Source organism: Lycorma delicatula, chromosome 8 (assembly GCF_047948215.1).
Source record: "Lycorma delicatula isolate Av1 chromosome 8, ASM4794821v1, whole genome shotgun sequence".
Taxonomy (NCBI): Eukaryota; Metazoa; Arthropoda; class Insecta; order Hemiptera; family Fulgoridae; genus Lycorma; species Lycorma delicatula.
In genome coordinates this window covers 50,048,203-50,065,054 of record NC_134462.1, presented here as the reverse complement: position 1 = coordinate 50,065,054, position 16,852 = coordinate 50,048,203, and the positions used below count along the sequence as shown (strand labels likewise).

At 26.4% G+C, this 16,852-nt stretch overlaps 1 protein-coding gene across 6 annotated transcripts in view; it reads left to right on the top strand.

Moving 5' to 3' along the window:
- Prps (phosphoribosyl pyrophosphate synthetase) overlaps positions 1-15,919 on the top strand; it is a 55,716-nt gene extending 39,797 nt beyond the window's left edge. For 3 of the 6 annotated variants that reach the window (XM_075372830.1, XM_075372828.1, XM_075372832.1), the window contains 4 exons: positions 8,017-8,240; positions 10,353-10,526; positions 12,037-12,196; positions 13,901-15,919. In XM_075372830.1, the coding sequence (XP_075228945.1) occupies positions 8,017-8,240; positions 10,353-10,526; positions 12,037-12,196; positions 13,901-13,993 (651 nt within the window). In that variant the 3' untranslated portion in view covers positions 13,994-15,919. Of the gene's footprint in view, positions 1-8,007; positions 8,241-10,352; positions 10,527-12,036; positions 12,197-13,319; positions 13,639-13,900 lie in introns of those variants that run through there. The other 3 variants (XM_075372831.1, XM_075372829.1, XM_075372833.1) reach the window with 2 other exon arrangements.
- The last annotated feature ends 933 nt before the right edge of the window (positions 15,920-16,852 follow it).

Genomic DNA, 16,852 nt, shown 5'->3' with positions numbered 1-16,852 from the left:
TTTTCTATAACAATATGAGTTTGTGTTTAGTTTTTTTTTTTGTAATGTATTCAATACAATTAATATTATTTGAATCATTTATTATATCATTTAAGAAAAAATGCATGACTAACATTTGTTGTTTGTTTTCTTTTTTTAATTTTTCATAATTTGTCCCTCGTTAAAAACTGATGAAATATAATATACATATTTGTATATATATATATATATATATATATATATATATATATATATATTTAGTAGAGAAACTAATTAATTATTTTGTTTATTATGTTTATCACAGTTTAACAATTTACAGCATTAATAATATAATTCATAAAAATGTTTTGTAACATTTCATTATTTTTTTTCATCTTTATTTATGTTTATGTATTTATTATAAGTTAAATTATTTTAAAATAATTATCATACATTATGAATTTTTATTTCAGTTATTATTCATTTTTATTTATTAATCATTGATATAGTGTGTAGTGGAATATTTTTAATTTTATTAGTCATTAACGTAACACATTTATGCTCTGCCTTTTTTTTATTTTATACAATCGTTTAAGTGACAGCGATCAGTTTTTAAATTTATTTATTATCTATGTGTTTTTATTTCTGCTAACCCAGGTGCATTTGCAACAAAATCTGAAATTAAATTAATTAAAATATATTAATAATTCTCTTCTTTATTTTTTTAATTGCTCATCATTTATATGTTCATTGAAGTGCTTTTTTGTGTTGACATTGTTAATTACTACAGTTTTATTTTTTAATGTAAAGTTTTTTCTGTTATTTTAATTGGTCTATGTTACTTTATTCGTTTACATTACATGTTAATCTACTGTCTTATGGCATTTATTACAATTGCATATAAAGGTATTATAATTATTAAAAATTCACTGAATATCCTATAATTATTATAATTAATTATTATTATTATTAATCCTATAATTATGGTATGAAACAGTTTTTTTGCTGACATTTACTGTTGTTTCACCCTAAACCTAAGGTCGCTGATTTTAGTGATCTTTATTATATGGCTTTTATAAATACCTTGGTTTTTTGGCAAGGGATCATGTAGGTTTTATTACTTGTACACAAACAACAAACAATACTAGTTTTTAATTTAACTTGAACCTAAAACTATCATGACTTTTCTTTTGTAACTGATAATATTAAAAAAGTTTTTAAATTTAGCTGAAAATGAAACAAAACAGAAATTGTGTTAATTATATGGCAACTGCATAATTTAACTAAGTACTCTATATTATCTACGGTACTACTATCTACATCAAGCACAAAAATAGTAATTTATACCTTAGATATGTTCAGAATTTGTGGATGTTTTGTAGGAAAAGGACTATTACAGTTGTATGATTTGTTAAGATTATTAAAAAACTGTTTCCATCAAATTTGGAGTCCTTGAATAGTATAAAAGTTCAGAAAGTCGCTTCAATAAAGAAACTGCTTCTAGGAGGTGCTGGCAGGATATTGCAGATGTAAACAGGGTGATTACAGATTAATTTCATATAACATTCATTCAAAATAGAAGGAATAAAAAATAAGAAAATGACAGTAAGAGGAAGGGGTCAATAACTATACAGAGAACTGTTTAAACTGATTTACTGTTTTGATCAGAACCTACGGCATCCAAATAGTATGCATTATAAGGATCAAACGTAAAGCTACTCTTGTTTCGGTTATCTTAATTCAAAAGTGGATATAATTATATTTAAAATATACTTCTCTTTATTTTGGAAAAAACTTATATTTTTTGGTTTTACCAGTTAAAGTGAGATTTTATTACTGGTGAACATTATGCTTTGTTACTTGATTTTAGGGAGTAATTGATTTTGTTGTTCGCTCAGGAAAAATTTTATTGAAGCATTGATATTTTATTTTCACCATTAATTATTTCAGTTAGTAGTGATGATTATTATTAATAAAACAGCGTAAAAGAATACTTTTTCTATTAACGATATATTTTAATGCTATGTAAAAAGGTAGTTGAATGAGAATATTGTTTTAATTTTATTAAAAATATTTAAATATGTATACATAATCTATAAATATTATAGTTTGAACTAAAAGTAAACGGATATAATTTGTTGTTGTATGCAAATTAGTATAAAAATCTATATTTTGTGTTTTAACCTTCAAAAAAGTTTGAGTTTGATTGTGAATTTTTTTTCATGAACCTACCTTTTTTTTGAACAGTTAATTTATTGAAATTAATTATTACTTATTTCCACAATTGAAAACAGAAAATTGATTTGTTAGTGATTTAATATGCTCATTTTTTATGAAAATAGTTTTATTCATTAAAACTAAGATTTAGGTGGCTTAGGTTATCAGATATTAAATCTAAATTACATATCAAATCTAAAATCTGTAGCAAATGAGCCTTTACTTCATAAACTGATCTGATTAATCACTTTTTTCTCTGATAAATACAAACAACACAGTGAAACTTTGTATTCTTTGAGAACCAATTTACTGAACATAGTTTTGGCTATTGACATTATGATTCTGTTTCTGTGGTTTTACTCCTTGATTTGGTCCAGATATAGAACCAAAATGTTGCAAAGCTTTTACCTTCTTCACCAGTGTATATTATCTTGTATAATGTTCTGAATTTATAATTTTCTGAATTATCCTCTGAATTTTATTTGCCTTGAATCCCTGATATTGTACAATTTTTAATTTCAAAATATTCATTTTATAAAATTCATTCAATCTTGGATGAATGTAAAAAAAAAATTAATGGGACAACAATGTACAGTGAATTTCAGAAGTTGTCAGAACAAGTAAGATTTAGCAAGAAAATTATTCTTTTCTAAGGAAAAACAAAATGTTTTTAAATCAAAAGTGTTTTGGTAGTCTTATATTAAATAGGTGAAGACTTTAAGTATCTAAGTGATAAGAACATACAAAACGAAAAGAAATGAAAAAAGGAAGCTCATTCATTAAGTCCAGTTGGGATGGTTGGGCCAAATAATAAAAAGATTGATATTAGATAGAATATAGGGTATAATAAGAATGATAAATTGTACTCTGTTCGCTGGAAGAGTGAATTGATAATAGTAAGAGGTCAAATGGTTAATTATTTTTATCTCTTATTTGCCTTATATGATAATATATCTTATTGCTATCTCTTTGTACTTTGTATTATCTTATTATGCATAAATATTTTGCTTAGGGTCACATTTTTGGTTAAATTATTATCTGATGCTAATAGAAATGTACATGTATGATATCAGTATAGATTTTCATATTAATTATTTTTCATGAAACTGATGTTCTTAATACTTCTCCATTGATACAGTTTCTTCTAAAAATATGATTTAATTCTCTGCCATTAATTTGTAAAAAAAAAAAAGAAGAAACTAATCAGCTCTTTGGATATGTAAACTTATAATTCATTTGGTAAAGTAATCTGAGCACCAGATTGGTATATCACTGATATACCAAGGCCGTAGGTTTTTTTTTATTCCTGGTTTGGGATTTGGAAGTTTTGATTTATCATTTCATTTCATTATATATTTCTAAACAAAAGGAAGAAGTGTTAATAATGTACCTTTCGATAAAATAATTAAAAATAAATATTTTTATATTAATATTAAAATAATAGTATGAGTTTTTTCTTTTTTATCTTAAATGACTAGTAAAAGGTAAATAAATGTCTACAAAGTAGTTTTGTAATTTTGGAAAAAATTAATTAAATAAATATAATTGTTGCTCTGCTATTATAACTAGTTCACAGTAAGGAGCTTACCTTAGAATTACATTACAGAATTCATAAATATTGTTAACCTTTAAAAGACTTCAAACACCGATTTGTTAAAAAAATAACTATGCTATAAAAATAGCTGCTCATGTTTTTTATCACATACAGTAATATAATATGACATATTAAGACCTACTGTCTCATTTATCATTGTTTATTAATTATTCAGTTCTTATCACTTTTAAATTACTAATGGAGAGTATAATTTTTTCCTTGTAGTATTTAATCATTATTTTACAATGTGAAATTAGTTCATCATAACTGTTATCTTTTAGATTAGTTGAAAATTAAAACATGTGATAGAAGCTGAGTTAATTGTCTTATTTGATTGATAATCTGTTAATTATTTGTTCAGTTGTATTTTAAGTTCACTCCTGAATTATTTTTTATAATTAAGTGTATGATTTAAACTTTTCCTCCTTTTTTTAGATTAGCCTAAAATAAAATAATTTGTTTTTTATTTTTTGTGTAATGTCAGAAGCAAAAAGTGTTGATTTACAAGCTGTGAAATTAGTAAAGAAACTAAACAGATTGATGTGCAGTTAAACAGACATCAGCAGTACATTAACGACTTTATTGTGTAGTACAGTTTTTGGTTGGTGGTTGAAAGAGGCATATTCCTTAATTTGCTGGGCATTTAGACAACCAAAAAAATTAAAGAATTTACTATAATAAACATTGTGACATGCGCCATTTATTAGAAAGATATATTTTTCTTTCAACTCATCACCTTTAGATTCAGAAAATAGCAAATGAAGATTCTGAAAGGACCTCCGTATACTAATTGTTCTTTCAGAAGCGTTATTTTTATGTACTGTGTGCTATATAATTTTGTTAAAATTATAAGTTTGTCAAATATGATTTGATTGTCTATAATCAAATACATATGTAATAGTTTATGTAAAACAAGAAAATATTATTGAATTGAACCTATGACAGTAATTGGAAAAGTAACAAATATTGATTTTATTTTAAATATTTTTATTAAAATTAAATAATGTGAAAAAAGAAATCAATGTGAAAGAAAAAAGAAGAATAATTCCAGTTTTTATGCCATAGCCATTGAAATCAGTTAATTAATCTCGTAGAATATATATATATACTTGGAAATCATTGTAGCATTGCTGTAAATTATTATTCAAATGTACTGCATGTGTTTTTAAATACGCAAGCATGGACCTAACAGCAATATTATTGAAGTTTTTATGTATGAGAACAGGGACTTAGGTTTTGCAAAATTGATGTCCAGCTTAAGTGCTTCATGATAATCATCATTGCCGTGTTATGATGCATATTAGCTTCCAAGCTTATGTAACATAGTCTATTCTCATTTGAGAAGATTGAGGCTCTTTTTTTCAAAAGATCTGAACAAGAATCAAAGATATACCACTTCTGCTCATCCATTTTGACATGAATTTTAGTTACTGGATAACTGCCTTCTCATTATCTTCTATTGTTTGGTTCAAGAACTTTAGATACTCATTTAGATTGGAAAGCACTTTAAATCAATGGTGGTGTAAGGAATCCTGGTCTCCCTTATTCCTATGAGATCATGTATTGCATTAAAACGGACTGATCATCAGCCAAAGAAAACAGTAAATATATTCTCTTCCCTTTTGAGACCATAGTCCAGATAGCCAAACTGTGGAATGCATTTTCAGTGACTGCACATTGGCATCATATATGCTTTAATTTGACATTTTAATAGCAGTAGTAAAATCCAAAGTTGGACAGCAAAATTTTTTCCTCAAAATTAAAGTAAAATTATTGGTAATTAGAAAAATAGACCGTTCTACGAGAGAAATAGATCGTTAATTTCAATTATTTTGGTTGCATTTATATTGCCGTCAGATAACCTTATGAATTACTGTAGTGTATAAAATTTCATGATGCAAACATAATATAATTTGATCATAAAATATAATTTATAATATTTTCTAATTAGTAATTATATTGGACTCCTACAAAGAATTTGTTTGCACATTAAAATTCTTCACCAGCAACTAAAATTATTGCTGTAAATAAATGTTATATCATTTGCATTAATGGTTTTTTTTTATACAAGTAACATTTTTCATGTATATTTTTTTTAGCATCACTTTTGCAACTAGTGTAATTTCTGTTTCTTTGATTTATACTTGTTTTTTCTACTTTAGCTTGTGATGCAGTGATTAATAATAATAATAATGGATTCTTATGCTAACAAAATTGTGTGTCTGCTCTTTTGTATCTATTATATATAAATGTATTTTTTTCTAAATGTTGCAAATGTACCTTGGCTGGCTGTTTTTAATTAATTTTTTATTCCAAATTTATACCATGTTTTTTTGTTTTTTCTTTCTTTCTTTTTTAAGTATACAAACCTTAATATTTGTTTGTATAATAGCATTATTTTATGACATATATGTATAAATATTTTGATTTTTGTTATCAAAACATTTGGTTTTAATGTTTATAATATCTGAACATAAATGGATTATATTATGCTATATATATTGTACCATAAACTGTTTATTTATTATTAAATTAATATTATTGATTGTATTTACTCTTCAGTCAACAAAATTTCACTTGGGCAGATTTTTACTAATATGTACTTTTATGTCTTAAGGACTAAATTTGCAAGATTGTTTGCTGTTGGATATAATAGTTATGCATGCTCCTATTACATATTTACATTATTATTATTTGTGAAAGTGGTATTCTATTGTGGTATCTATATAAAAATTATATTGATTAAAAATCAGTTAATGATTTTTAACAAAATGATGCATAATGCATCAACATAATGATGCAACATTTTAAGTCAAGAAGCAATCTTCAGTGAGAGTTTTGGGTGTTTGCTTTAACATTATGGTTAATTCTGTAACTGTTTGGAATATATTTAAAACAAAAATTGATATTTTATTTGTTTTCCCCAGGTTTCCATTTTTAATTAAATTTTTTTTTAATCTGTATCCCTTGGATCCAACCGAACATAAAAAAAGGTTTAAATCAAAGAGTGCTCATTCATTTCCATTTTTACAGAGAAGCTTAAAGTGATACTATTGCATAATATTTGACATATTAAAGAATACATATCACTGGATGATGAAAATTATGATTAAATATATATTTGCATTTGGGAGAAGGACATGTGCCTCTCAGTCACTTGCATGCTTGTGTGCATTTGTGGTGATATTTATATCTTAAAAATAAGGTAGTGCACATAGGATAATATATTTAAAGTTTTATGATAAATATATATATCATTTTTAATTCATGATGTCTTTATTAAATCGGAATGTTTCGAACATTTAACTGATGACTCATTAATAATCTTAAACTTCTAAAAATTGACATTTTCATTTGTTTAAAGATTGCAATTCAATTACTTCATTAATTTTAATTGCTCCTGTATTTCCCCTGTATGTATTGTTAAATTCCCATTTACCTAAAAAGAAGTAATAAATTGAATTTTTTTCTTTTCTTTTTGTGAGTAATGAATAAAAAAAACCTTTCTCACTGTATTCCCCCTTCGGGGACGGTACCACAGTTAAGCATTATGCAACTCAGCCCCGGGGGGTGCCTGAGGCTCAGGGGATTCAGTTTCTGTGCTTCATCACTGTTACCCATCCCCATAATAAATTGATTTGAATATTATTTTCTGCTCTTAGTATCATTGTCATTCTAAGAATCGTGGTTGTTATGTTTCAGAGTCCTTCATTCTCAAAATAACTTTTAAGCAATCATTTCTTTGGTAAAAGTCCTTTCCTTTAGCACTCATTTACAATGCTAAAAGTAGTTTTGAGAATGGAGGTACTCAGACATATATCAACTGCAGATGTTAGTGTGACAGTATTTGGAAGGACAGAAAATAACACTCATTTCAATTGTGATCATTCTAGTGGAAATATTGTGAAAATTTTGAGTGATAAATTTGTCTACTACGTAAGCTGATTATTGTCCAAATTGGTGATGTATTCAATTAATGCATGTTACAAATTCTATTTAAATTAAACAATTATTTATCATATTGAAAGAAGTGTGATAATTTTATGCTTTGCCCACTACTGTCTTATTGAAAATCTTTTTGAAAAATTAAAAAAAAAAGTAATTATTGGGGAAAATTTTTACACGTATAGTAATTTCTGTTATTTATAAAAATATTCTTTTAAAATATTATTATTGTTAGTTTTAGTGCAATGTCTATAATTCATTTTGTTATGTATCATTTAATGACATCTGTTGAGAATGTGCAGAGTCGTGCACCAATATCTGCTAAGTTGGTGGCAAATATGCTGTCAGTTGCTGGTGCCGATCACATAATTACAATGGATTTACACGCTTCACAAATCCAAGGTTTTTTTGACATTCCAGTAGACAATCTCTACGCTGAACCAGCCGTGTTAAAATGGATTAAAGAGAATATATCTGAGTGGAGGAATAGTATCATTGTATCACCTGATGCTGGTGGCGCTAAGAGGTAAATGATTTTTATTTTTAAATAATTTGATAACAAAGTTTTTAATGTAGTTAACTCATTTTTAGTTTTTAAAAATTTGAATAAGTAAAAATTTTTTTTTAAGTTGTGATTTAATTTAAATTTATTTTTTAAAATAATTGTTTCTTAAATAATATTTTACTAGAAATTATAATACTTGCAAATGAGATATATAAACTATGTCTTCGTATGTAACATTCTGATTCATATGTTATTATGAAACGCTTAATAATTTTAAAATACTGTTTTAAGAAATATTATTTTTTATTAAATAAATTATTTTAACAAAAAAATTAAAAAGATATCTTTGATTACAATAATTTTTGTGTTAATTTTTTTTTTAAATAGTGCTTGCTACAGTCTCTTCATTATATGTTTATTTTCATCATATGCCTGAGAGATGGGTTCGCCCATTAAATAAATAAATAGTCATTATGAGATTTTGTTTAAAAGCAGGGGAGTTAAAATTCTGTAGTATATTGTTATTTTAAGATGTATAATGATCTTATGTAAAAGATTTAATTTAATCATTGCCCTGTTAAGTGGTGTTGAAATTTGAATAACATACTTTGTGTCCTTAGTCTTGGATTTACCTTTATAGCTTGCTAAAGTGAAGTTGCATGATATTCGTCAAAGAAAACTACTTTTTGTCAAAGTTTTTGTAGAATTTCATTAAGTGATTGTGGTGTATATTAGTTCATGGTGGTTTTTTGTGCCATGGGGGCAGGTTCAGTAAAAGGGGTTCATTATTATTTTGTAACAGTCATTGATGAAATCATTTTATTATATGGAAAACCTTTTAAATTTTATTTTATTTTATTTTTCCTTTTAAATCATTTTGCAGGTCATTAGTACTATAACTGTAGAGTTCTTGGTAAAGGCATTAAGAAATTTCTAGAATTGTACCAAGTCTGTGGTCGACTTGTTTATATAGGCTTCATCGAAAACATTGAAACTTCAAATTATTTTTCATTTTAGGGTTGACAGTTATGGATAATAACTTAATGTAATCTTTCACAATCATTTAAAATAGTATGTTAATGGCAACTTTCATTGCTCTATGCTGAACAATATCCTAGTCTCCTTCATTTTTTCTTGCATATTTTCTCTTTGATGAGATGTGGGATTATTTTCTGGGGTAATGTGTCTGGAACTGGTACCATGTTCTGTAAATGTGTTCTAGTTTCAATAATATTTGCGAGATCCTGCTGTCTTCTAATTTTTTTTTATTACAGTTATTTATTTGCTCAATGGTAGTGTGGATGAAAATTTTCAAGTTGTCAATAAAAAGTAATAGACATTGCCCTTTACTCATTCCTCATTAGAAAACTACTCAAGATAATTTTTATTACAAGTCCTGACTTGGATCAGTCCTTCTTTAAATGCCAAACAATTTATTTTATTTTTTAACATTTAATAATTCATCAAACTATTAAATCTTTTATAGAATTGTTAATCACAAAGAATTTAAATTTAAAAACTCATTTGAGGCTACACTGTTTACATGTTTTGTTATATCTGTATACAAATGAAACCCTGTTTTCCTCACTTAGATTTAAATTTTGGAGAAATGGGAGGTCTGGCATTAGTTTTCAGGCCCTCCCTCAATTGTTAGTTTAGTTTTTTTGTGCAAGATTGGAAACTGGGGGATAGTACAAGAGATGAGTTAGAATTCTGCTTCCTATTAGAAAGTGACAGCATTCATTATTTCTTAATAAAATTAAATATACTTTATATTCATTCACAAATGTTAAATTCGTGCATAATGCAAACATAAAATTCAGAGAGCAATTTTAGAGTAATAAAAATCGTAGTACTGTGTAGTTTTAACTGATACCAGGACTGCAATTCTACAGAATCAGGAATTATGAACGAAGTGTGTTAATTGGTATGTCTTTCTCAAATCAACGTGAGATTTGTGCATTCATTTGTTAGAATATAATATGAAGTCAAGATCTTAAGTAAATATTTTTAATATGATCTATGTCTACAAGAAAATTATGGAATGTTATTTTTATGAGAGTTTTATTCTTCTTAATCATTGCTATAGACTGGTTTATTTTTATTGGTATTAACTGTATGATTTTATTTCAGAGTTACATCTATAGCAGATAGACTAAATGTTGAGTTCGCATTGATTCACAAAGAGAGGAAGAAGGCTAATGAAGTCGCATCAATGGTGCTTGTTGGTGATGTGAAAGATAGAGTTGCTATTTTAGTTGACGATATGGCTGATACATGTGGGACAATATGTCATGCTGCTGAAAAGTGAGTGTAATTATTTGCATTGCTTAATTTAATTACTTTTTTAATCTTAGCAGGATATTTTCTATTGTATGCAGTTGCAGTATTAATAATAATTTGTTTTGTTTTATTTTTAAATTGTTTTATAAAATTTATATTTATTTAACTTTGGAATTTATTCATGTAATCATTTTTCTAAGGAAAACTTCTTATACATTTTTTTGAATAATGTATAAAAAACTGTTTTTATTATTATTGTATGTTTCAGTTCTTGTTAGACAATTGGTTTACCTATCAAATCATGATTAATAATCATGAAAATATGATTTCAAGAAATAACTTTAATAATTTCTTGAAATCATATTTTCTCATTATGATTGTTTGGATGTGTTGTGATGATTAATACGGGTTCATAAATTTTATTTGAAATTTTCCCCTAGTTGGTTTGTGGGGGGAGGGTATGTTAGCAAGCATAAATAGTGTTCTCTCTTATTCATTATTAAATATACGAGGGCTATTGTTTTCAAGGTCCTATTGGTTGTGAAATAAAATCCCACACAAAAATCGGATGAACCTTTGCTCATATGTGTTGCGCAGCATCTCTAGTATGGCCTTCAATCACGCCACGTCACTTCGTTTAGTTATGAACATGCAGCTAGCACGTAAACATGTCTACGACAATAGCATCTCCCGCCAAGTATGAAGTGCGTGCTGTAATTCAATTTCTTCTTGGTGGAATTCATGGAATGTGGCACGACCATCACTGCAGCCTCATACTGCGTGACTCTTCAACGTCTACGAAGGGCAATTCAGAATAAGCGGAGAGGAATGTTGTCATCAGGCATTGTCTTTCTCCATGACAATGCTTGGCCGCACACTGCAGCTGTAACAAAGAAGCTCCTGCAGTGTTTTCATTGGGAAGTGTTTGATCACCCACTATACAGCCCAGACTTGGCTCCAACCGATTTTCACTTCTTTGCTCACATGAAACGCTGGCTAAGAAGACAACATTTTGGAACGGACATCGAGCTGCAGACCAGCATAGAAACATGGCTAAAAACACAGGCGGCTCCGTTCTATGACGAGGGTATTGGAAAGTTGGTGGTACCACACTACGACAAATGTCTAAACCGGAGTGGCGACTATGTAGAGAAATAGCGTGACTATGTAATTACTTGTTACAAATAAAAAAAATTTTATTTACACTGATTTTAATTTTGTGACCGATCGGACCTTGAAAAAAAATAACCCTCATTTAACAATTTATTTTGGGGGATTATTTCACTCATTGTTACTGTTGTAATTCAAACCAGTGAAATACTCCAGAATGGAGTTTCTAAAGCTGTAAAAATTACTTTTATCGCATTTCTTGCCTCAAAATACATTAAAATAAACAAATTTTCATCTATAGAAAATTTTTTGCTTTTTATGTTCTTAGTAAGTTGTATGATAGATTAAAAGCTAGATAGGTAGTAATTCAATATTTTAGGATGTAATTTATTTACAGTTAAAAATTCTTAACTATATTTTATAGGTTGATGGAAGCTGGTGCCACAAAAGTGTACGCTATATTGACCCATGGAATATTTTCTGGGCCAGCTATTTCGAGAATCAATAATGCTTGTTTTGAAGCAGTGGTTGTAACAAATACTATACCCCAAGAGCAGCATATGAAAGATTGCCCTAAAGTTAGGGTAAGTCAAAATATTAAGGTTAAAATTAAATTTGGTTTTCAACTCATTATTGCTTGGTGATTTAGTTTATAAGATTGTTATCGATGTCGTTACACATAGCATTTTTCATGTAGATTTTGATGTTGATCACAATTACAAAGTTCAAGATCCAAAATAAAAACGAAATTTCTGTTTGGTCACTGCTCTTTTCCAAGGAAGTACACAAAATTATGGTTAACATAACACACACACACACTCTCTCTCTCTCTCTCTCTCTCTCTCTCTCTCTGTATGTGTATGTTTAACAGATCAACCCTAAGTACAGAATAATTGAAATAGGATGACACCTTATTTCATTACACAAACAGAAATGCTTTCGCGAACTTGATTCGCATCATCAGCTGCATCATTTATATATATATATATATATATATATATATATATATATATATATATATTGTAATACCTTACCTTATTGTAATATATAATTATTATTTATTGTAATGAGTTACCTTATTTCATCACACAAACAGAAATGCTTTTGCGAAGTTGATTTGCATCATTTATATATATATATTACAAAAAACATCATAAACTTGCAAACCATGATAACATATCAATTATTCACATATAATTTTATGTTAATTTTTTTTAAACCAATTAAAATTTTATTAAAAATCTTTAAATTAAATTTAACTTATCATACTTTAAAATCTAGAGTAGAGTAAATTCAGTGAAATGGCTGGCACATGATTTTGCTTTGCCTAAGTTTTTGTTTTTATTTTTAAAATGTTGATTATATTTTTACATTTTAATATTAACTTCTTTATAATTTTAAACAATTTTTTATAGTTTAGTATTTTATGTCTCATTTTGATTACGATTAAAATTTTTTCTTAATTTAAATAAAAGTTTTAAAAATTGTTTAAATTAGATTTAAAGATTTTTAATAAAATTTTAATTGTTTTAAAAAAATGTTTTTAACATAAAATTATAAGTGAATAAGTGGTATGTTATCATGGTTTGCAAGTTTATGATGTTTTTTGTAATATATATATATAAAAGAGAGAGCGAGCATATGTTTTGTTTTAGCCAATACTTCGCCCATATGCTTTATGTCTTTTCCAAAATTCTTTTCTTACAGGGAATAGGATAACTGTAATTGGGCATAGACTTGTACTTAATGCAAGAGAATAATTAGTGAAGGGATTAGAAAAAATGGAGAAAAGGGTGAAAGATGTGGTGTTGGAATAAAATTTAGGGCCAAAGTATAAGTGGTCAATTGAAGAATGAAACAGACTTCGAGGAATATGAGAATTACGTAAAAAGATGATTAAGGTGCGTTACAAAATTGAGAGTCAAAATGTACTGGGAGAATTATAAACTATGTCTATATGTGGAATTAATATTGTAAATACAATAGGAAAAATCAAATTAGAACAGGCCAGAATAAAATAATATGAGAAAATCAATGTCATCAGTAAAATTATGCTTAACTAATAGAAAGAAAATAATATACATATAATGTTATTGAGTGCAAGAAGAATACTTTTGTTTTCACTTAAATTATTATTTATGTCATGATCATAAAAGAATTAAAATCAAAATTCTTATCATATTTAGGAATGTGTTAAGGTTAAATAGCTTTAATTAATTATGTACTTCCAGTTATGAGTAATTGGTTGTTATTAATTATGATACATGATCTTTTTTTCTATTCTACAGTGTATTGATGTTTCAATGATGTTTGCTGAGGCTGTTCGGCGGACCCATAATGGAGAATCAGTATCATATCTCTTCTCTAATGTTCCGTATTAGAATAGTTATTTATTTTACTCATTATTTTAAGTTTAAGAAGCAAAATATCAGATTTTTTTCATATTATTCGTTGATATTTTTTATCTATAATTTTTTTTTATAAACTGATTAATTTTACTTTAATTACCAGTACAATTTCTTGTTATAAAGTGCTTTAATTTATTATCTTTTACTAAAAGTAGATAATTTAAAAAAACTGATATTTTATTCTTTACACAGTTTTAATATGATGTGATAAGTTAATTAATATCTAATATTTTTTATTATAATATTTATCAGATCAGTGCTACAAAAAAGGTAGATAACATTGTTTTTATCTGTTTGTAATTGGTTTTTATCCGTTTTAATTTCTTCAATGTCATATCAGTTTTATCAGTTAACGATTTGTAGAGATTTTTGACAGTTATTTATATGTTATCGCTTAATTTTAATTATTATTGTTATTAGCGACTAGAATTTAATATGGCTAATGAGTGTGTTTTATGTAGAAGTTATTTAATTTTTGTAACTTGTATAAAAACATACATTCATAGTAAAGTGGAAGGATAGTGGCAAGGATGGACATACTACTATGTAGAGAAGAAACAAAAGATATTTGATTTTTGTTGAATTTTCAACATGATCAGATTTACATCCTGGTAGTCTAAAGGTTTTTATCATCACTTGCTTCTAATACCTAAGTGATTGGTTGTAGCAGTATTTTTATAATACTCCTTTCATATTTGTCACAGACTGAAGTTGAAGTAAAGAACCTCTTTTTCAAATCACACACTTTTTCACTGTAATGTAAATGTATACACACATATCTATATTTATACTTCTTTCAGTTTGTGTCACTACCTGTGCCACTTCACTGTAATTAAAACTCTCATTGTCACTGATATTCGTAACAGTATTTTATAATTATTTTATTGAAGTTAATCTTTTTAAGATTCATATTATTCCTCTGTACTGTTAAATTGAATATTTTTAATTCCACTAACATAAACCATCTAGTACAGACAATTGAGTAAAACATTTCTTACCTTAATTTTATCTTGATAGTACTTTCATAGGATCCTGCATCCTCGGTTATGATTGAATTAATTTTATTAAATTGCACATTAATATAAAAATATTAAAAATACTAAGAATATTAAAAATTAATGCTGTCATTATCTCAATTGTTTGTACTAAGAGATTTAATTTAGTAGAACTTAAAATATATATATTTATTATTTGGCTACTTGGATACCCTTTGCATCCAGTTTTGATGTTTGTTCGTTTTTTTATCAGCTTAAAGAAAAAACCCTAAACTAATCCTAAAATTCTTTTTAATAAAATAATTGTATAAAAATTTAATTAAAATAATTATTGATTAGTTAATGTTTAGAATTAATTATATTGTACTGTAATATAACTGTTTTTAATTCTATATTTACAAAGTGTTATTAAAATATATTTTATTTACTCATTAAGATATCATCTCAGTATAAATATTACCTTTGTAGGATGATATGTTAACTCTTGTTCATTTGATTAATAATGAAAGATATTTGTTGGTTTTAGCATAGTGATTTAAAAACAAGATTAATTAAACATTAATTTTTATTCTTTTCTTGTTATCTTGAAAAAAATCTTTTTTGATCTTCAAAATTGTTTTTATTTATATAAAATAATCATATTGACTATATTTTTTATACATTTTACAAAATAAAATTTCATTAAATTATCTACATTAGATACTCAGTTTCAACATTGAATCTTTTTTTTACTTTTCTATTTTATCATGTTCTGTTAATTATTTGTTAAGTCATATAGAAGGAAGATATGGTTAAGAAGGGGAATGACCATAGACCTTTGTTATACATCTGGTTGCAATATTAACAATTTATTTTATTGTCTGAAGGGGCATATACTTATAGAGAATATATTAATTAAACTGAATGTAGTATTAATCTGTGTGCATTTGCCTTTTGACTAATATTTCAGATCTTACATTTAAATACTATTTAAATGTTTCTATTTACTGCACATATGTTGCACTTTACATTCAGCTCTTTGTTACTATATTTAATTGTGTCTTCTCATTCTGCCATAGACTTGCCAAACACGTACTTGTAATAGTTAGAAAAATTACAGGTATGCCATAGCATTATACTGGGTAATATTAAAGTATGGAAACAGCTTTATATTTCAAAATTGAGTGACACTAGGAAAACTGCATATCTACATAGTTACAAAATTACTATTTTATGAATGTTTTGTCTGCCATCTTGGAACTGCCTCATTGAATTGAACTTTCCCTTTTTTTAAATAGGAAGTTGGACATTTGAAATGATTTTTAAGTTTAAGAGAAAAACAAGAGCGAAAACTCTCTCTCATACATGGCTTAGTTTTTGAGTAACAAGCAATCAGTTACAAAAATGGAAAAATCCCAATAGTAATAAAACATGGTAAAATGCCCTGTAGTAACTTCTTCATTTCATATTACCTTCAGAATTATAAGTAACAAACTTTAAACATTTAATGTTAGAATTAATGGCCCAAATACTAATAACAGAATACAGAATACAGAATACTAATAACATTACTACAAATTAAATGCTTAGAACAACTGATATTATTTACTTTAATTATCATAATATTTAATTTTAAAATTTACTTTATATTTTCGGTTCTAAATTACTTAAAATGATAAATTTTGAAAAAATTCAAACAATTTAAAAAATGTATTGCGATTAGAGTAGTAAATTAGCTGTTTTTACAACAAAGAAGTTATTAACTACTCATTTTAGCTTTTTAACATTTAAATAAATTTTAAAATGAAATATTATGATAAAGCAAATAATATCAGTTGACCTAGCCATTTAATTTGTA